This window comes from Prunus avium, chromosome 3, assembly GCF_965620075.1.
Source record: "Prunus avium chromosome 3, drPruAviu1.hap1.1, whole genome shotgun sequence".
In the NCBI taxonomy this organism is placed as follows: domain Eukaryota; kingdom Viridiplantae; phylum Streptophyta; class Magnoliopsida; order Rosales; family Rosaceae; genus Prunus; species Prunus avium.
Window position 1 is genome coordinate 9,750,926 of NC_142286.1, and position 20,977 is coordinate 9,771,902.

Sequence of the window (20,977 nt, forward strand, 5' to 3'; positions counted from 1 at the left end):
TGGCACACGCCCTGACTTTAATAATTCGTTCTGAACAGTTGGCTGGCCCAATAACTCTCAAATTTTGACACAACGTCTCATGACCTCTTAGCTTTCATCTCCAAGTGGTTTCATCCAAATCTCCTAGTAAAAAGTAATTTCTCCATTTTTGGCATTTTAGAGTTCCTGAAAACACAAAAGCTGGAATATGTGAAGATCTCTATAGAACAATCAACTTTTACATACAACATCTAAATGAAAAGAGTAAATTTATATGATATATAAATGACTTATCACTCCCCGAATTATTATCCTTGTAAGCTTTGACGTGACATGATCCTACAAGTCTTACGACCGACCTTGACTGCTAAGTATACCAACTACCAATATCGTGATTCCTATACCTAATACGAATAAGTTAGTACTGTAGTACATTCATTGGTCTATAAATAACTTCATTTCAATTCGATTCCATGAATTCTAGCCAGCTAGGGACACATATATATGCTTCAATGATGAGAGGCACGTTGATAATCCTCATGTTTGCTGTGGGAACCTGGATCAGTTCTGCTCATGCAAGGGCTTTGATAGGTAAATTGTCATATATGATTTGACACCAAAAAAAACATGCATTATTCAGCTTCGGAGCTCTTACAAAGCCATTTTTATGATGTTTTAATAACAGCTTCCAAATAATATTCGTTGATAGCTGTTTCTGCACTGTACAGATATATATGTACTATGTATGTTATATAATTCTTCTATTTTATTAACATTAACATCTAGTCTTTCATTTGTCCAATTAAAAAAAAAACAAAAAGGGTTCATAGGAGAAAATGCACCTAGATTTTGCAAGTTCAACAATTTACCTCATGTATCGAAGAAAATGCAGGTAATTTATTGAATCCTAGTCATTGGGTTTTAATCAAGAAAAAATAATGGGATGAGCTGTAGGTAAGAAAAAACTAGTTTGAAGGGGAAAAGTCAAATTTACTATAAAAAAAACATCTGGTCTTTCATTTAGCTGTGCTCGCTAGTTGTCCACATTTTAAGGGTCAACCAAAAAATCAATTTTCTAAAATAATTCATGCTGTCATCATATGATGAAACAATTTAATCGATAATCATCATCATCATCAATCCTTATCCCCATCATCATTATATCAACAGAAAAACAAGAGTATACTATGACATTGCTGATCACATATAGTTGATAGATTTGTTTTTGTTGATGCCAACCATTTTTTCTTGTGTATATTCAGACCAAAGCTCTTCCAAGCATCCCATGTCTTCTTTCCTTGGTACAGAAAATATTGGAAGTAAGTTTTTCGTGACCAAGACAGGTGTGAATGGAAATTATACCCGAAGGTCCAAATCCCCGCCCCCTCCGCCCAAAGCAGCACCAACACCAAAGCAAACACCAACGATCACCGATATACTCGAGAAATCTCCTCCAAGCAGTCGATACATATCTTCAGCCTGAGGGAGATAGTGGACGACGGAATAATGGAGTCAGTGTAAATGTGTGATGTAAATTAGTCTTCCAAGTTGATCAGTACGTAATTTCAATTTTAAGGTGTACGTGTGTTTAATTAGCTTGAGCTCTTGTTTGTGCTTCAGTCATATTTAATAAAGTTAATTCATAAACCTCGCTGAGTTTAATTCATGGCGCATGTATATATCCAGATGTTACTATGTTCATACCAGTTTTAAGTAGGTTATACAAAAATACCGAGTTGGAGAGGAAAACAAACTGCCATTTTTGCTTCAAACCCACGATTTATTTTTGAGCAAGTGAAATAGATCAAGTCAAATTTTTAAATATGTTAATGAAATTAACTTGGGGGATGGGTCAAATTTGTTCAGCTTCATCTCATTGTGCTGTGTTTGTGATATGCATAAACTACTCTGTTCTATAAAAACAGAAGACAAAACGTATTAGTGTCTTTTCACTGGGACATGACATTGATACATCTGATAAACTTTTGTAGCATTTCTAGTCTTACCCTGGCTGACCCTGGCATCCCCGTGCCAGGGAAGTTGTTCTCCTCTTTTCAGTACACTAGCATTGACGTGTGATAAGATCCTACAAGTCTTAGGAACACCCTTGACTGCTAAGTTTACCTACTTCAGTTATAGTGTACTATATATTTATGGAAAATGCTAGGCTTACCACATTTTTATACCACATTGTTTACCACCTCTCTAATAGAGGTGAGCCCCATTGTATTTGTGGGCTCTACCTCTATTAGAGAGGTGGTAGACAATGTGGTACAAAAATGTGGTAAGCCTAGCATTACCCTATATTTACATTGGTCTATATAGCCCAATAATTTTAATGAATTCTAGGTAGCTAGGGAAACATGAATGCTTCAATGATGAGATTCCTTTGATAGGTAAATTATCATATATCCTTTGATACCAAAAAACATACAACTATATGTTAAAATGTATATGCTGTAACCATGCATGATTCAGGTCGAGAGCTCTCATAAAGTCATTTTTTCATGCTCTAATAACAGCTTCCAAAATGACGAATTTCTTATTATTAAGGGCATTGCTATTTGTATTATCTTTATTGATCATCTTACTGACCATCTCTCTAATACATGTGGGTCCCACATACACTGGCAGATCTAGCAAGTTTTGAGTTGTATTCTAGCTAGTATTCTTTTAGCTTTCCTTGCCAACTTTGTAATAGGACATGTAATGTATCTCCCAAGCTCAATGTTATTAGACTAGGTTAAATTATTATCTCCTGTGCCTTTGACATCAATGGCTCATCATAATCAAGGGATGCCAACAGTAAATTCTACATTACATTCATTAGATTGCATTAGGTTATGACTAGTCATCTTGCATGTGTTTAACTAGTCATCTTTTGTGCTTAATGAGTTCTGCCAGCTCATTTCATTTTCCAGCTGGGTCCTAACAAAATTTTGTCTTATTCTCTGATATTCTTATGTTGCCACCTGTCTGTTTCAGACCTAGGAATTTTGGGTAAATGGTCTCTTCATTCCTTTTGGAGCCGTCACTTCAGGAAAGGTGTTTTTGAGAGGGTGTGAGTTTCTCCTCCTTTGCTCTCCTTTCCTTTGGAGTGATTTCTCCATCTTTTCATAAATGAGTTTTTCAAATTGATTTTGAAAACTGCTTTGAAAGATGAAATCTGCATCTAGCTAAATCAAATACATTCTCATATAGATCTAGGTCAGATTCTAGATTGATTTCTTCAAAAGTATGGTTTCTTGAAGAAATTGACCATTTCATTTTGAATCCAAATTTCATGTTCTTGTTTGGAGTTGAGCTGTGTGAGCTGGTGCCATGGGATGAACAAGCTGAGGAGGAAGCTGTCATTGCCATGAAGAACTAGCTACAAGCTTTGCTAAGTTTGGAAAAGAAGTTTGCATGGAGGAGGTATAGCTCATTTTCTAAATAGATCTAGGTTTCCTTGAGCTTGCTTGTGATTTCTTTGTAAGAATCTTCTTTGCTTAGTGGATTGCCTGATCAGATGATGACTCCCAATTTTTCCCAATGGTGGGTTTCTAGATTAACAATTTTCTGGGTTTGTTGTTCATGTTTTTCTGGTGTTGTGTTCTTCCTGTTGACTAGTCATCATCTGAATATTGCTATATATTTGGTCTTGATGTATTCACACACACTACTCACCTTAGTTGTTGCTAGCACAAGGGATGCCTAGATTGATGGGTCTTTCTGAGTGCTTAGGTTGTCACTAATGATCTTCTAGGCTTGCAGTATTGGTTGTTTCATCTGTGTGTGTGATTGTTGCTAGTTTATGACTAATAGTTAACTAGTTATATTGATCTCAGGTTAAGTTAAGATTTGTGTAGTTGGTAAGTGTTTAAAATAGCCTTTAATTTACCCCTCTTCACCTAAGTACCAATTTCAGCAAGGGGCCAATGAAGGTTATTGCCCTCACTGCCTTTTCTCCACCATGAACTTGCTTAGTAATTTTATGTTGATTTGTTTGAGTGTGGAGGCAACATGTTTGATAAAATACCTCACATAAGGGGCTGATGTAGATATAAAGGGGCAAGCATTTGTAGTCATATATATTTAGAGCTTAATTTTGCCTCCAAAGAGAAAATTTTCTGGATCCACCACTGCCCACATATACTCGTGGAGCTCACCTCTATTAGAGAGGTTGCAAGGTAGTCAATAAAGGTGGTACAAATAGAATTAGGGATTTGATTCACATTAGATGAAAATTTCCTTCCATTTGGGGATTATTTGATTTGGGGATTCTTGCCTTAATTAGGGATTTGATTCACATTAAATACCTAGTTGATTTAAATCTTCTAAAATCAAAAAAATAATTCCTTTCCCAACAAGGATTATTTTTCTCCAAACCCTAACCCTACGAGACTCTATAAATACGAGGCTATGCAAGGCATGAGGTAAGCCATTCTAAGCTCACAAAAACTCTACAAAAATTCCCTCATAGCTTCCTCTCTCTCTCTCTCTCTTTCTCTCCCTTACACAAGGCTCCGGCCACCACACACGGCTCGGGCCACCCGGTTCTCCATACAAAAATCTCCGTACCCTTTTAGCTATTGTTTCTTTATGATTCAATTGAACTAATTTAGGCATTGGAGGGCCTTTGGCTAACACCCCCAGGGTGTGGTCCTTTTATTCCAATCTATTTTGCAGGGATAAAAAGACAACGAAAAAGAAAGGGGAATCAATCGATCGAATATTCTTGTGGGACGAAAAGCGCTCCCACGAATATCTTTACATGCCTTAGCGGGCCAAGCCAAGAATACTACTTTCGCCTAACGTCCTGTGTCGTCATGGTTGGCAATAGGCGAGTGAAAAATAAAATCTTTATATGCATGAAATTTTTTAATTAAAAATACTATTGTGAAAAAGATGAATTTATAGGTCTTAGATTATGCATGGAAGTGTGTAAAAAATGAAGGGAAGAAAAATGACTTATCCGATTCCTTTGTTCTTGACGCACACTTTGATGTAAATAAAATCCTAGCCATTGGACATCAAATATGAAGAGAAACAAGATCTCACTTTGTGTTTTTACTAAAACGTACCTAACTTGAATTCTAAGAAACTTGGATGGTGTGTTCAAACAAGTGAGATGACGTGAAGACAGAGAGTGAAAAAGGTTGAAAACATGACCCGGACAAAGTGGCAAAAGGTTGTGGCATTCACATGCAGAGTCCAAGCCCCAACTTGATATAAGCCCTTCGAATCTCATCACGTTGATTGATTGGGTGTTCACAAATTGGAATGCATTTTCCAAGGTCCCATTCTAAAGAAGCAATATCAAACTCTTTAGGTTGAACTACGTGAGATCCGAGTTCAAAAATTTTCTCAGGAATTGAAGTATCAACATTAAATGCAGAATGTGTATCCTTATTATCGTTACCACTTTTTTTGAAGAATGAATAAATAGTTTTTCCTCTCTTTGCCGGTCTATTATCATCATGTAACATGATATCCTAACAAGAAATACCAGACACCAAAAATCATATATGCTAATTAATAATTCAAGTTGCAAAAATAAAACATATATTAACAATCTCCAAAAAATTTCACCCAAACCCTAAATCATAAAAAACTTAACAACAACAATTAAATTTGGAAATTAAATATAAATTTAAAAAAAAAACGTACCAAGATTGAAGAACCCATTGAAGATAGGTTGGAAAAATTTTTAGAGGAGGGGAGCTATTTCCTTTAGGCTCTCAAGGTTCAAATATGGCGTTTTGGGTGGCTAGAAGAATTTTTTTATGTTTGCTCTCTGTGGGTGTAGCCCAATATCAATACGATTAGAATATGTCAAGTTGGTAGAGCCTTAACGTGAGTTCTGCTTCTAATCAAATTTATATAGGTTTGGATTGATGTTTATTATTTCCTATATACTTCAGGAGTGGGGTTATTTTAAATAAAGCTATTATTTACTTTACTTAAATTGGGCTATTATTAGTTTATTATATTTAGTTAGTGTAGTGGGCTAATATTTATTGGAGTAGGAATAAACTTAACTATATTTAATATTTAAAAATCTTCCCCTAGGTTGGAGCCCACTCCAGCATAGGCATAAATCTGCCCTGTTGTTTACAACTTCACCCCACCCACCCAGAAGATAACACGAACCTCCGAAACCCTAGAGAATTTTGAACGTCCTATACCTTCACTGCCTCCACCTCCGGACCCATCAACTCCAGATATACAAGTGGCTGCCTTCTTCTCCGATTAGGCATAGTTAGATTGAAAACCCTAATTGTTCCTTAATTTTATGTGTCTTCTATTATGCCCTTTCCTATCTTTTCAAAAGAATGTTGCTGGGTTATTTTTTGTATTAGGGCTTATATATAATTTGTGACCCCCAAAAAAAAAAGTTAATATCTTCGCATGCCTTAGCAGGTCAAGGCAAGACTACTACTTTCGCCTAACGTCCTGTGTCGCCATGGTTGGCAATAGGCGAGTGAAAAATAAAATCTTTATATGCCTGAAACTTTTGAATTACAAATAGGGAGATTCACTATTATACCCAATATAGGAGCCTAAATTATAAAAATACCCTATATGAAATGGACTTTAGAAACACACCCAAAGCCCATTTACAACATAACAAAAAGACTTTTAACTTCTTTTAAATTACAAAACTGCCATTGATTTCTCAAAACAAACCCAACCCCAAAACATATAAAAAAGCCCAAAACACTCAATAGGGCATCAAAGTAATTTAATAATCAAAATTCAATTCAATAATGCCAAATGTCATTTTTTGGGTTTTTTTTGGGTTTGTTTATAGAAATTAAATAGTATAGGGTTTATTTATAGTTTTAGTGCTAAGATTGGGTATTTGACTAAATATCTCTTAAAGGTACTATTGTGAAAGAGATGAATTTATAGGTCTTAGATTATGCATGGAAGTGTGTAAAAAATGAAGGAAGAAAATTGACTCATCCGATTCCTTTGTTCTTGACGCACACTTTGATGTAAATATAACCCTAGCCATTGGACATCAAATATGAAGAGAAACAAGATCTCACTTTGTGTTTTTACTAAAACGTACCTAACTTGAATTCTAAGAAACGTGGATGGTGTGTTTAAACAGGTGAGATGACATGAAGACTGAGAATGAAAAAGGTTGAAAACATGACCCGGACGAAGTGGCAAAAAGTTGTGGCATTCACATCATGCCAGTATGCCATTGGCCGCTCCTTCCACGCAGAGTCCAGAGAAGGGTGTGATTCATTTCCTCGAACTCATTGTAAAGCTAAAACTCGAAAACTATGGGCCACTGTTCAAAAAGCTTTTAGTGGTCCTCAGGTCGGCCGGGCATTTCATTGATTATTTTTACTGTTAAATCTACTTAGCATTTTGAGGTCACAGCTTAATCACATGGACGTAATAAATAAATAAAATCATTTTGATGAAAATCTAAAATTACTAAAAATAAATAAATTTAAGCCTTGTTTGGTATTCTACTAAAAAAACTTAAAAACTATGATTCTTTTTTCTAAAAAAATGAGTTTTCAAATAGTAATTTTAAGATCTAAAAACTTGTTTGGTATTTGAACTCCAAACTATTTTTAAGATCTGAAAAAAGACAAAAGAGAGAGAGAGAGAGAGAGAGAGAGAGAGAGAGAGAGAGAGAGAGAGAAACCTCTAAAACCACATCTTCTTTTTTTTTTTTTTTTTTCAATAATGGAGTGTTTTTTGGTTTTTTTTTTGTTTGAGTTTTTAAAAATGGGCCTATCAAACAGTTTTTTTAAGCTTTGGACTTAAAATTTGTTTTTGAGTTTATAAAATTGGATTCAAGTAGGATACCAAATAGACCCTTACTAATTAAACAACAGTTAATCAGGAACCGACACTTCAATCTGAAGGATGGATGGATGATATTTTTCACGTGGGTAAATTGATCAGAAAATGACTGCCACTTACTTTACTAATTTAGCTTTTGAATATAAATTCCACAGCATTATTGCTTTGTATGGTCCATATGCACCTAGATCGATAAAAATTGACCCAAAATAAGTCATTAAAAACCACACAAAAAAAAAACCGAAAGAAAAAAAAAAACCGTGATTGGATAGAATAACTGGGTCGTTCTCTTAGATTCTGTTCAGACTAGGACCACGCACTAAGGATATCGGAAGTGAATAATTGCATGCTTTATTTATTTCCTAAAAACAAAAACAGAAGCTTTGACTCAACAGTGATGACAACCAAAGCACTTCGATACTTTGATTTGATCAGATTGCCTATAAATATGCCTTTTTATGTCATAAATTCTTATCATCAGCCACTTGAATCTAGCTACATAACATCATGAATATTCTCTTGCTTCTCTTTGCATTTCTCCCGATTATTGTTGTTCCTGCTCATGCAAGAATCTTAGCAGGTAATGAATCTCTTTACAGCCAGAAAATGTTCGATTATATTTTGCTTATGGTTTTTTTTTTCTTTCTACCCGCCATAATCTGAATTACTCTACATTAATATAATTTATGTGGAGTAAATTTGAATTTGAGTGCAAGGACGGCCTCACTGCCCAGACCAACTGCGCTAACCAACGTCGGATGATTATTTTGTTTTATTCTCTTATCTTTTTATTCCTGCTTCTCTTTGAACTTCTTCAAATTATCGTTCATGAATATTATTTTTTATTTTATTTTTTAGCAACTTTACCAAAATTCTGTTACTGTGAGCAAGTTTCTTTGGTTATGTGCAAAGTTGATAATATGCATGATTAGTTTGATTTGTTATTGTCTTATTTTCCAAACTTGTACATTATTTATACATCTCCAAACTAGTACATATATCAGCTGATCCACTCATTTTCTTGTTCCACAGAGAGTGCAGGAGGCAAGTTGGCCTTGATTATAACCATTTATGGAAGGAAAACTCCGAGCCCACCACCATCCCCATCATCATCTCCTCCAACCCATCAGTCTACAATTGGTGCCACAGCTTTTCCACCACCAGCTCCACCACGTACAAAACCAATAGGTCAAGGAACAAGCTACGAAAGAACTCGATCCCCACCGCCTTCGCCGAGGCCAGCACCGTCACATGGACAGCTAGGAAGTAGTACTTCTCCATGCAAAAGAATCATATCTACGGTAACTGAGCATTGTGTAAGGAAGCCAAGGTCACCTCCGCCGTCACTGAAAGGAAGTGATTATGAAAACACTCGATCCCCGCCACCTCCGCCAAAGGCAGCGCCGTCACATGGACAGCTAGGAAGTACTTTTCCATGGAATAGAATCATATCTATAGCAACTGATTATGGATGGATCAAATTACCAAGATCATCATCCTCCATCGTCCAAGACAAATGATTAGTGTGTTACAAGTACAACTAGCTAGTATCTCATAAGTAATTACCTTTAGGAGTTAAAATAAGGTTTATGGACACAGCTACCTTATTTGGTCTTTGGATTTGACGGTCCGAATGTTTGTCCTTGCGAATAAAATAAACGTTGTGTGGTTAATAGTTTTCCTAATTGTACTTAGGAAGAGTAGCTTGCGTACTGTAAATACATTTGCTTTCGTGCTTCAACGACTATGCATTGGTAATTGATGGATTTATATTATAAGGTCCACTCCAATCAATACGAAGAAAAGCTGATATGTTAATTATCACCATAGTCTAAAATATCAATAATATCAAGGATATTATCCTTTTTTCAGGTCAATGATATTTTGGAATGTATCCATACACATATCGTATAAATATCGATAATATCGGAAAATATCGATATTGACACTTTCTCACATCAGCAATATTTGACCAAAATATTGTTATAATATTGATAATATTGATATGAAGACAACGAAAAATTTGAAGAGTTATTTATACTAACACCCCTTGAGGTTTCTTGTGTTTTCACAAAACCCCTTCAGGTCTCAAAAATTACACGAACACCCCCTGAGGTTTCAGTTTGTTTTCACAAGACCCCTTTTCGTTGATTGTTTGTTTTCAATGTATGTTTTGTAATTCGTAATATTTACGGCCACAATAATTAACTGAGCATATATGTGGACATTACTATGAACTCAACTGCATTATCTTTTCATTAAGTTATATTTTCTGGTACCTAGAAAAGAGTAGGAAACACTTGAATTCTTTATTACCAGACATATCAGACCGAAAATCATGACAGCTCTACACATACAATTTCCACATACGTTACCATAAGAAAAGTACCCTTCATGTTGAGTTGGACATCTTGGCAAACAACTTGTTGGAAACATAGAAGAAAGAGAGGAATGCATGATAATATGCAATATGATTCTGCAAAAAGCATTTTTTATCCACACAAGATAACAGAAATCTCTACGCCCTACATAAACGATTAGTAGAATTGATTACGGTCAAGTCTGACTCTTAGGTTTACTTTTTCCACATAACATAAATCCTAGCCAACAATTGATTCCCTTCATGGCCTATCGACAGGGCCTTGTAATTTGGACAGTTGGAAGAGCTTATGCATCTTCATCTTCAGCTGTACCTTTTGATATTTCTTGGAATCATTTATACGCTCTGCCCCTCCTACCTACCTAACTAGGAAGCTATAGTCTCAGAAAAGTAAAGAACATATAAAATGAAAAATGAGAAAATTATCCCCCTCCTACCCACTGAATTTTTTGTTTTATTTTTCGAAGTCAACATGCAACGAAGGATGCCAAGGTTGACCCAAAACAAGTTGATTAAAAATGAAAATAAAAAGTAGAACCGTGACTGTAGATTGGGACCGAGTCTTGGTCTTCGGATAGTTCTGCGCGTACTAGAACGACCACGAGGAGTCAAGCGTACAACTTATGCCTTATTACTATTTATACAAGAACCAAAGGGGAAGCTTGACGGTCCGATGGCTACCTTTTACAAAAGAAAAAGCACCAAATTGATATCATATATATATATATATATATATATATATATATATATATGTCATATATATATATATCGAGCAATCCTTTGGTAGCAGTCTGGTTCTCACGCCACGTGAATAGGCTCACCTGGTTATTGGTTCTTCTGACATTGTAGACAATTTTGTTGATTTTATTTATGGTCTTGTCGCTCAAGTCCTTACAGATAAATCTGTCAATTGTGATGGCTTTATTAAAACCTTTACACAACTTTGGAAAGTCTCTGGAGATGCCTCTATCAAAGAAATTGGTTCCAACAGATATTGGGTACATTTTGTTTGTGATCGTGACAAGAAGCGGGTTCTTGATATGAAGCCCTGGGCCTTTTGGCGTTCCTTGATATTGCTGGCTGACATCTTGGATAATAGGAATCTGCACTCGACGCCATTATCCCTTGGTACCTGTGTCCCTGGTTTCTGCATGACTGTCGCTGTTGCTAAAGCTATAAGGCTATTCTTGGAGAAGTTCTTTGGGTGGAAAATTGTGAAGGTACTGACTGTGTGGGGCGTTTTATCCATATTTGTGTGAGGTTTTATGTCAAGAAACCTCTTATCCGTCATGCACTTGTTACTTTACTAGAAGTGGGTGAGAATGGTGGACTTTAAGTAAGAATATCTTCCCAAATATTGCTTTGGGTGCGACAAAATTGGTCATCTATCTCAGGTGTGTATTGATAAATATAAGCTCTCGCAAGGTTCTTTCAAGTCCAGTTTTCCTCTGCTTTAGTCTGGAAGGTGATACCAACTTGTGGGGCAACTCTATAGGCTCTTCGGCAAGCCAAATTTTGGCTCCCTTACCCCCATATAAGAGCCCCATTCATTCTCCTTGGCAGGCTGGTCTTTAGACCAATGATGGTTTGGGTGATAATAGTAGTTCTAACACTCAGTCTTGGCGGTCACCCTCTCATGAAGGGACTAAGGTAGATGATTCCTCCATAGTCACTACTACAAAAAGTGAAAAAGACGACCATAAAAAGACGACAATAGAAGAAAAAACCGTCGTTGTGTTTAAAAAGACGACGGTAACAAAAAACCGTCGTGGATAAGTGACTTAAACAACTAAAAAAGGGAGGTATTGTTGAATATTTTTTTATAACGATGCACACAAATAAAAAAGCGTCGTCTTATTAAAAAGGTTTTCTTCAGAGTTAAAATCTGACCAAAAAACAACGACAGCAGGTATGACAAGCGTCGTCTTTTAAAAATCAAGTGTCCTTTTTTTGGTAAAGACATGGTTGTTTTGAAAGAACTGTCGTCTATTATATGTAAAGATGACGGTTTTTTTTAAAAAACTGTCGTTTATTATAAGTAAAGATGACAGTTTTTTTTAAAAAGGGTCGTCTATTATATGTAAAGATGACGGTTTTTTTTTAAAAAGGGTCGTCTATTGTGAAGTAAAGATGACAGTTTTTTTTTTTTTAAAGGGTCGTCTATTATATGTAAAGATGACGGTTTTTTTTTAAAAAGGGTCGTCTATTATGAAGTAAAGATGACGGTTTTTTTTTTTTAAAAGGGTCGTCTATTATATGTAAAGATGACGGTTTTTTTTTTAAAAAGGGTCGTCTATTATGAAGTAAAGATGACGGTTTTTTTTTAAAAGGGTCGTCTATTATATGTAAAGACGACGGTTTTTTTTTTAAAATGGTCGTCTATTATATGTAAAGACGACGGTTTTTTTTTAAAAAAAGGGTTGTCTATTATATGTATAGATGACGGTTTTTTTTTTAAAAAAGCGTCGTCTTTTAAAACATGCTAAAAAAGGGCCGCTTAAGTGAAGTCGCGCTCGACAAATTTTCAAAATTTCCCCCGTCTTTGAAAACCTTATCTCTCATTAACAAGCGTCATCTTTTAAAACACGCTAAAAAAAGGCCGATTAAGTGAATTCGCGCTCGACAAATTTTCAGATTTTCCCCCGTCTTTGAAAACCTTATCTCTTCCTCCTTGAAACCCTCCTAAGCTCTCTATAAAACACCCTCATGAAAGGTTTGATTTGAAAGTGACCTAATCTCTCAATATCCTTCTATATCTTGCTAGTGAATTCTGGATTAGTCTCTTTGCGTTTCTGGTATGTTCTTTGTCTCCCTGATTTCAGATTTTCTGTCTCTCTTGATTTGTCTGGTTGGTTTACATATTTTTTTTTAATTTCTGGTTTCTTTTTAGATTTTCTGATTTGGTTCTTAGGAGATGAGGAGGAAGCTTGTAGATTTATAACTTTTTCTTTTGCAGGTTTTCTATGTGAGTCTTATGTTTTTTTGTTGTTGAAAATTTGTTACCTTCTCTTTTCACCATCATTTTCTTTATATATTTTTCCTTTTGCAGGTTCTCGATGGTCTTTTTTATGCTCATTGTACAAGTTTTCTATGGAAATATGGTCAAATGGTAAAATTTCTCTTCCCCCTAATTTTATATGTTTATAATCTTAGCTTTTTTTCTCTCTTTGTCATTTTGATTTATTTACAGGGATGATGGAGGAGACTTCAGTTGTGCATCATTTGTCTGTTTAGATGAGGAAGGCTTGGATTAGGAGTACGTAGGTCTTGTTAGGAAAAGATTGTACTACTTAATTGGTAGGAATTATGTTTGTTGTAGAATAAAGATTGATTAACTATGTAATAACTATTGAATCTTCAAGTTTTATGAAAGAAACTATTTTTGAGTGTATATATTCATTAATAAAGCATTATGATTGGTTTTCCAGTTAAAATCGTTGTATAGCATCATATGAAATCAAAAAGAACTAAAATGTAGCAGTTTGGGAACTTATTAGACGACAGTTTTCATAATAAATCATGGTCTTTACAGATAATTAACGACGGTTTTTATAAACTAACCATTGGTTTTACAGATAACTAACGACGGTTTTTATAAAAAGGGTCGTCTCTTATATGTAAAGATGACGGTTTTTTTAAAAAAAGGGTCGTCTATTATATGTAAAGATGACGGTTTTATTTTTTAAAAAAGGGTCATCTATTGTGAAGTAAATATGATGGTTTTTTTTTAAAAAAGTCGTCTATTATATGTAAAGATGACGGTTTTCATAAAAAACTGTCATCTTAACCTACAATACACGACGGTTTTCATAAAAAACCGTCATCTTAACCTACAATACACGATGGTTTTATTAAAAACCGTCATCTTTCCTCCTATAATTAACGATCTTTACCTCCAAACAATGACGATTTTCTTTAAAAACCATCGTTTTTACAGATAAACAACGACGGTGAAAAGCCGTCGTAGTTTGACACCCAAAAAGATGGCGGTCGATTTAACAACGATTTTCAAAGCATTACAACGACGGTGGATCCCCGTCGTCTATTTCGTTTTTTGTAGTAGTGAGTGTTTAATGTGATGGCCTCTTTTCGGCACCAGTCTAAGATAAATGTTGCGGCGGTGTGTGTTCTACCGGTTTCTCTAACTACGCCAAACTTATCAGTGGTTCCCCTCGCTAAATGATCCCATCTTCCAAGCGCCTCCCTTTGCTCCCGGGATTCGGTAACCTCTGATCATTTTGATCTTATGCCCATTATTCAGTTTTCTACATGTCAGTCACCAAAAAGGGGTTGGGGCAAACCCAATAAAAGGGAGGTTCCCCGCAGTGCTTCTCACATGACTACTGCTAAGCATAAAACTCCAGATGCACATGTTTTTGTCAGTGATAATTTGGTTTTTGGTGTTGACTTCATGGCTTCTAAGTGACTATGCATTGATGTCCCTCCTGACAAATCTATGGACACCGATTCAGTGGGGTCTCCTGGGAGCATCCTCTAATGTGTTATTGAAGCATTTGTGGGCTTGGCATCTAGCGAATGCTCTCACGCCTGTTCCCTGTGAGTAGGTCAAGTGGCTGAGGCTAGTTTTTTTTATTATTGCATGGTGTTTTCTTTTTTTCACCTGTTAGCATATCTTTGATTTTTTCACCTCTTAGCGTGCCAGAATATTGCAAGCTAATATTTTGATTTTATTTATTTATTATTCTTTGTTTGTTTTTTATGATATATGAATTCCATAAATAAACCAGTTTCAAGAAAGCTATCTCTATTTTTTTTGGTATTTTCGTACCAAAATTTTTGTAAAGCGTGTGACTAAAGGAAAGGGCTTGGCTTAGAGATTCTAAAACAAAAGCATTTAGGCCCAAAGTCGCACTTGGCTATAGCCCCTGTGTATAGATGAGGCTCAATAGTTGTTGTCAGTCATATGGACGACGGTAAGTTTCAAAATCAGACAATTGTAAACATCCGTCATTTGATAGTAGTTTAGACAAGTTGGCTTTAACGTAATTGACGAAATTGACGTCAAACGATAGTAATTTAACCCTTGAACGTAATTGACGTCAAGAACATACATGCATTTATGAATGGTATAAGAGGATAGAGATGATATTGATTGAATTTTAAGAAAGAGTGATGAAAATAATGAGTTTGGAATAATACATGGCATGCCCCCACAGTGGCAGGACGGTCAACGGCACAAGGCCCCTAAAAAAAATAGAGATTCCTATAAAACATTTTAGCCCAGAATAGTAGCCTAAAAGTCCTTTTATATGTCTAACGGATGCTTTTTGAGCTTTATTTTGAAAAAATTAGGCATGTTTCTTTATTTTTCACATAGTGCAATCTTTTACTTAAACTAACCAACTTAGCACTTAAGCTTGGAATTCCAACCTAAAAAAGAAGTAAGTGTTGAATATAAAAGGCCTCAACTTTTATTTTTTGCCAAGTGCCTCCAAAATCAATGGACCGATCAAGGTTGGGAATGGGTGAACAAAAACGCCTTCAACTGAAATTCTCTTACAAAGGCCCTACAGCATCTCCTCCTCCATAACATCCAGCAAACCACAGAAAAACTGCCTAAATTCTAGGTGATATACCCAACTGAGAAGGAGGGTCATGCCTAAGAAGCTTCAACCCAGTCATAGCAGCATTCAAACTGAGAGTATTGAAGTTGTTTGGGGTAACAAGATCTTCAAGGACTATGGTTTCATATGAGGTTTCTTTGTCAGTGTTGAGATGATACGTCGTGCTTGGTGGTCCTTTTATTTCTTTTCCTTGCCTCTTTGCAAGGTTTGTGTCTTCTTTGTGTTCCTCTTTGCAGCTTTCTCTACCTTCATCGCCATTAGTTATTAGTTGTGGCTAGAGATGGTGTGTTTATGGTCACTTTCTTTCTTCCTGATGAATTGGTGTGTTCTCTCACAAAATGAAATTCAAGGTAAGTGTGATAGAAAATTGTCTCTTTTTTCTTGTCAAATACACAAAAGGAAATTCAAGGTAAAGCAAAATAAAATAAATTTAACAAAAAAAAAAAATTGGGGAATGAAGGTGAGTTACATTAATTTCTTCTCCTTTTTTTGGTATGAGTGCTAGAGTGGTAAAAAATTATATAAATTATATAAAAAATAAATAAATTATGTTAAATTAAGAAAATTACAAAACCGACCCGGTCTTTATTGGTCATCTCCAGTCATATGGCTAAATGTAATCAAAGGCTATAAATTTAGCCCTCCAAAATATTTATTTTTTAAAGAATAGTGCAGTGCTAAATTTTTCCATATCCAGCCATGCATGGCTACATTTTAGGGCCCTTCATATTTTATTATTATGAGAAAAACTATTGTACAATACTCATACATTCCACATCTATGTATTGTTTAATTTAATTAAATAAATAAATAAATAACTTTTCAATCAATGGTTCTGACCTCCAACTGTCAGAAACCAATTATATATATATTTAAACAAAAAGAATTTCAAAACATTTTAAAAGGTTATTAAAATTTTAAAAATAACCTAACAACTAGTTGAAGTCATTGATGACATCAGCACGTCTTTAATATTGGCAGTTGGATCTGCAGTTGAACGTGATGTTTCGTGCTTTTGCTCATACGTGATACTTTCTCTTCTTGGAAAGCACATGCGCTTGGCCCACAAAAAAAATTTCTCCTAGGTCAAAGTCAAGCTACAAGTGTCCTGATTGGGGAGTTAAAGAGCCAAATGTGTCTCTCCAAATTTAGTTAAATGTTTTTTGGCCCATAACGGAGATGAGTTTTGTATTATTTTAGGGCTATTGGCCCGTAACCCATAGCGGGGACGGCCTCAATATTCCAGCCCATCCTACAGAGCAAAAGAAATAGACAAAATAAACGGTTTACTTTCTCCTTGAAGCAGCACAAACGAAAACAAGAGTGAAGCAGAAGAAGAACAAAGAGATGGCCGTTAAAGCTTCCTCAAGATCAATATCTGCAGCAGAGGCACTGGTTGTCCACCTGATTTGTGGCTTAGGATTAGCTGTAGCTTTCTGGGTGGCCCACAATGTCCACTCCATCAACCTCACCACCCATCCTTCTCATACCCTTCGTCTGATCTGCGTACCTTCTTGCCTACCCTTGACTTCTCTATTTTCATCTCCAAATTTCGAATTTCCTTTTAATCTTTTCTAATTGTTTTATTATTTTTCATTTGGGTTTTTCGCTTTGAAGGTTTTTGAGTGCCCAATTGTGATCCTTCTTTACAGCCGGTATAGGAAGGACCGTGAACGATGCTCCGTAAGTTCTTATGCCTTTGATATTCCTGTTTGGTAGCTGAGAAACGCATGGAAAATGCAGGAAAATTTAAAAAAAAATTTGTTTTTTCAGCAACCCAACAACTAGCCTTCTATGAGTTTATTTCTTTCTTTGTGACTTCTGATTCATTGTAATTTCTCTGATAGTCTTTAATGTGATGTTTACAGTATTTGAAAGCTGTAGGACGTGGCCTACTGGGACTTCCTGCTGGTTAGTCCACAGTTCAAATTTATCTTCTGCTCTATCGTATATAGTTTTGAATTGCAAGTTTAGTGAGATCGTGTCAATGTTTTAAAAGCATTCGTATATAACATTTCCTAAGCTTTCTGTATTCGGTTTTAAAGGAAATGTAAGTCATCTCTGGAGTTTTCATTACAGTATGTGGAGGTGACAACCATGCTCTAAGTTATTATCTTATGATGTATGGAAAGTTCGTGTGGATATATTTCCCATTTGTTGTTTTTTGGTGCACTATTTTTTGTTTCTTAATGAATTTTTACTATAACGATATAAAATGTTCTTAATTTTAAGCATTTTGTAATACTACTAGTACTAATTAAGAAAATATCACAACTTATTGTGTCTAACACTCTGTAGGGGCTCTGGTAAATGCATTGGGAGCAATTGCCTTGGGCGCACCCGTTGGAATCCAGTATGTGAATTAAGAGCTCAAATAGGCAATGTCATTAATAGGAATAATTCTGAAAGTAGAAGTCACAGTTGAGGTTGGAAGGGAATAGATTTGTACCCTTTTTTCCCTTTTAACAAAACTAGAATTCTGTCACATCATCAACATCGCTATAAGGTACACTATCCACCTCCTTTTTGGAACTCAAATCGCTCTTTCGCATGTTTGTGTTTTTGGTTGAGAAAGATAGTCATTGTGGATATAGGTTTAGCTGGTATGTTTTTGTTATTGATGATTTGACGTGGCTATTCAACCTCAATTGTGCTTCAGGCTTTCAGTATTAGCAAGAAAGACGTGTTATTAAATGATGCATTGATCAGAGTCACCATTTGATAGATTTAGCCATATTACAATCTGTCATAATTATGTCCCCTTTCCTTTTCCTTTTTCTGATACAGGTATCTACCAAAGACCATTAACTGGTCTCTAGTGATGTCATTGTTCACTGTAAGTGTCCTCCTCTACATTGGGGTTGCAAGTCTTACAATATTTAATTTCTACTTTCAGAGTATTTTGGATGGGATTCTTCCACTTTCTTTAAGCTATAATCCAGTGTTCTATATTATTTATTGCTATCTGGCACTCGTTGTCAAAAGTGACCTATAATGGCATGTAGTTATCACTGAAATACACTTCTTATGTGTTCAATAAATTAAAGAATTTTGTTCTATTACTTGCATCCCTCTTTGTACAGAAATGATTATTTTTCATCTTTTTATATGTTCTTTTGTTCAATTTGCTGAATTTATTAATTTTATTTAACAAATTTCATTGAAATAATAGTTACTTTGCAATGAGTTCTACTTTCTTATTTGTTATGCTGTGGTTTTGATACATTTTTAAAACTTAATTTATGCATATTTGCAGATTGTGCCTGCAGCTTCTGTTTTTGGTTCATCATGGATGGATTGGCAACGCATATTTGCATGTACAAAGCAAGTTTCCTATGCTTATTTGTTTATTTTTTCTCATGTTTAATCATGTTTATTTTAGTTGTGATCTTTAACTGGATAGAGTTCATTTATACTGTAAAAATAATTCGATCCCAGAGTATAGTTGTTCTAAACTTATGCTAGGTCTTGGTTTATTTATGTACTTGCAGAGCTATTGACCCTGTAGATTATATGATTTGCATACCAGCACATGGAGTTATTATTGGTGCTTGGTTTGGAGCTTTTCCAATGCCGCTTGACTGGGAACGCCCATGGCAGGTACGATCTTCTTCCTTTTCCCTTGTTTTGCCTTTACTATGCTTATGCTTCTTTTGTAAGATTTATTTTCTTCCTTTATATGTTTCTTGTGGGATGCTTTTCTTTGAAGTTTGCACTTATTTTGAAATTGAACTATTGAAGACCTATAAGTACTAGTCCAGTCCTAGTATGTCAGAGAACACTCTAAATTCACCTTAGTTTGGCAACTATATAATGTGTTGCATTATTTATTTATTGCACAGTTTGGCAGCCTTCTGACACCAATGCAAACTGGCAAACCTTGAGAGCCATTAATGTGCTTGACAGTGTTACAAGCTTAATACATTTGTATTCAGTTCCATTTTCTTGATTAGTGTTCTTTAGGTATAGCTGCCTCTGAATAAAAAAATTTCTTTTAATGTTTCATCTTCAGAAAGGTTTAATGTTGTCTAAACTTCCATGAAGTCTTGATCTTAGTGGGTGTAGCTGTAGGTGATGAATTGGAAGAACTTACAATTTCCCAAATCGCTCTTAGCTTAAAAATATGGTCAAATATAGATTTTATGGAACATTGTGGTTGCGTAATAACCGAAAACAGAAAATAGGATTAGATATGGTTTCAAAAATGATAAGATTAAGATCTTTTTACCTCCCTTTCTAATCCCTGACAAGTCCTTACTCTCGTATACTCTAGTGAGTAAGGCTGCTCAAGGATTGTGTGAGTTGGGATTTGGACTCAAACACCATCCAGACCAATTTTATTGGGTTGAATAGAGGCCAACATGATCCCAACTGAAAGAGTTTCTCAACCCAAGCCTATCCAATCCACTGATTTTGGGTTGTATTGTAAACTTGTTATCACAAGTTCACAACCACGTGCTGGAGGCTCCCTTCAGATTTAAAGGCAATGATTCCAAAGTCTATGCAAGCCAGGAAGCCACGGATGGCAGGGGATTTTTGGAAAAGCTTAATGGGAGAAATGAATAAGTAGCATGATAAATTGATTCAGCAGCTATTTGTTATATATTGTGCAGGACGAACTTCAATGGTTTACCACCGTAGGTGCTGTTAATTCATGGATGACTAACTTGATTTACAACATCAGTTTTTTATTTTTTCTTTTCTGGTGGATCTTATTGATGCATTACCGACCACTGTCATACTACTTTTGGACTCCTGTTTGCTATTAGGATATTTTTTAAAACAAGCAAAAAGAAAAAAGAAAAAGTAAATATCAAAGATTTGCTCTATAGCAGTGGGCATTCATAAGTCATAGTTGACGGAAATGCTTGTTTCACTTGTATGATCATTTGGATGCTCCATTTTGTTGGTTTGCTCTCTTTTCTATTGAGGTATTAAGATATATTACTTTCTGCAGGAATGGCCCATTTGTGTGAGTTATGGAGGCATTGCTGGGTACCTGGCTGCAATGGTGGCATCATTTGGCTTTATACTTGTGAGGCAGCATGTCAAAGGAGACTAAAGAAGGGAGATGTTCGAATATTTTTTGCAGTAGTCAGTGTAGGAATTTTGGGCAATTATTTTTTAAATTTTTGGTAGAAGCAACTTTTATTTTTGCCCAATTTAGGAGAAGTGACATTAGAGAAAGATATGGAATGAAAGAGTCTTCTTTTTCCCCTGA

At 35.4% G+C, this 20,977-nt stretch overlaps 2 protein-coding genes and 1 long non-coding RNA gene across 3 annotated transcripts; all 3 read left to right on the forward strand.

Annotated features, from left to right (window-relative positions):
* Positions 1-437: 437 nt before the first annotated feature.
* On the forward strand, positions 438-1,652 carry LOC110773526 (uncharacterized). Its single transcript, XR_002529316.2, has 2 exons — positions 438-570; positions 1,242-1,652. It is a non-coding gene; the product is annotated as an uncharacterized LOC110773526 (long non-coding RNA).
* A 6,559-nt stretch (positions 1,653-8,211) lies between these two features.
* On the forward strand, positions 8,212-9,469 carry LOC110770296 (uncharacterized). Its single transcript, XM_021974407.2, has 2 exons — positions 8,212-8,371; positions 8,824-9,469. The coding sequence occupies exons 1-2, from the start codon at positions 8,299-8,301 to the stop codon at positions 9,309-9,311; spliced, it is 561 nt and encodes a 186-aa protein (XP_021830099.1). The 5' UTR covers positions 8,212-8,298; the 3' UTR covers positions 9,312-9,469.
* Positions 9,470-17,018: 7,549 nt separating this feature from the next.
* LOC110770290 (phosphatidylinositol-glycan biosynthesis class F-like protein) lies at positions 17,019-20,977 on the forward strand. The gene is made up of 8 exons (XM_021974395.2): positions 17,019-17,262; positions 17,374-17,439; positions 17,625-17,667; positions 18,055-18,109; positions 18,544-18,592; positions 19,013-19,080; positions 19,248-19,356; positions 20,714-20,977. The coding sequence occupies exons 1-8, from the start codon at positions 17,104-17,106 to the stop codon at positions 20,816-20,818; spliced, it is 654 nt and encodes a 217-aa protein (XP_021830087.1). The 5' UTR covers positions 17,019-17,103; the 3' UTR covers positions 20,819-20,977.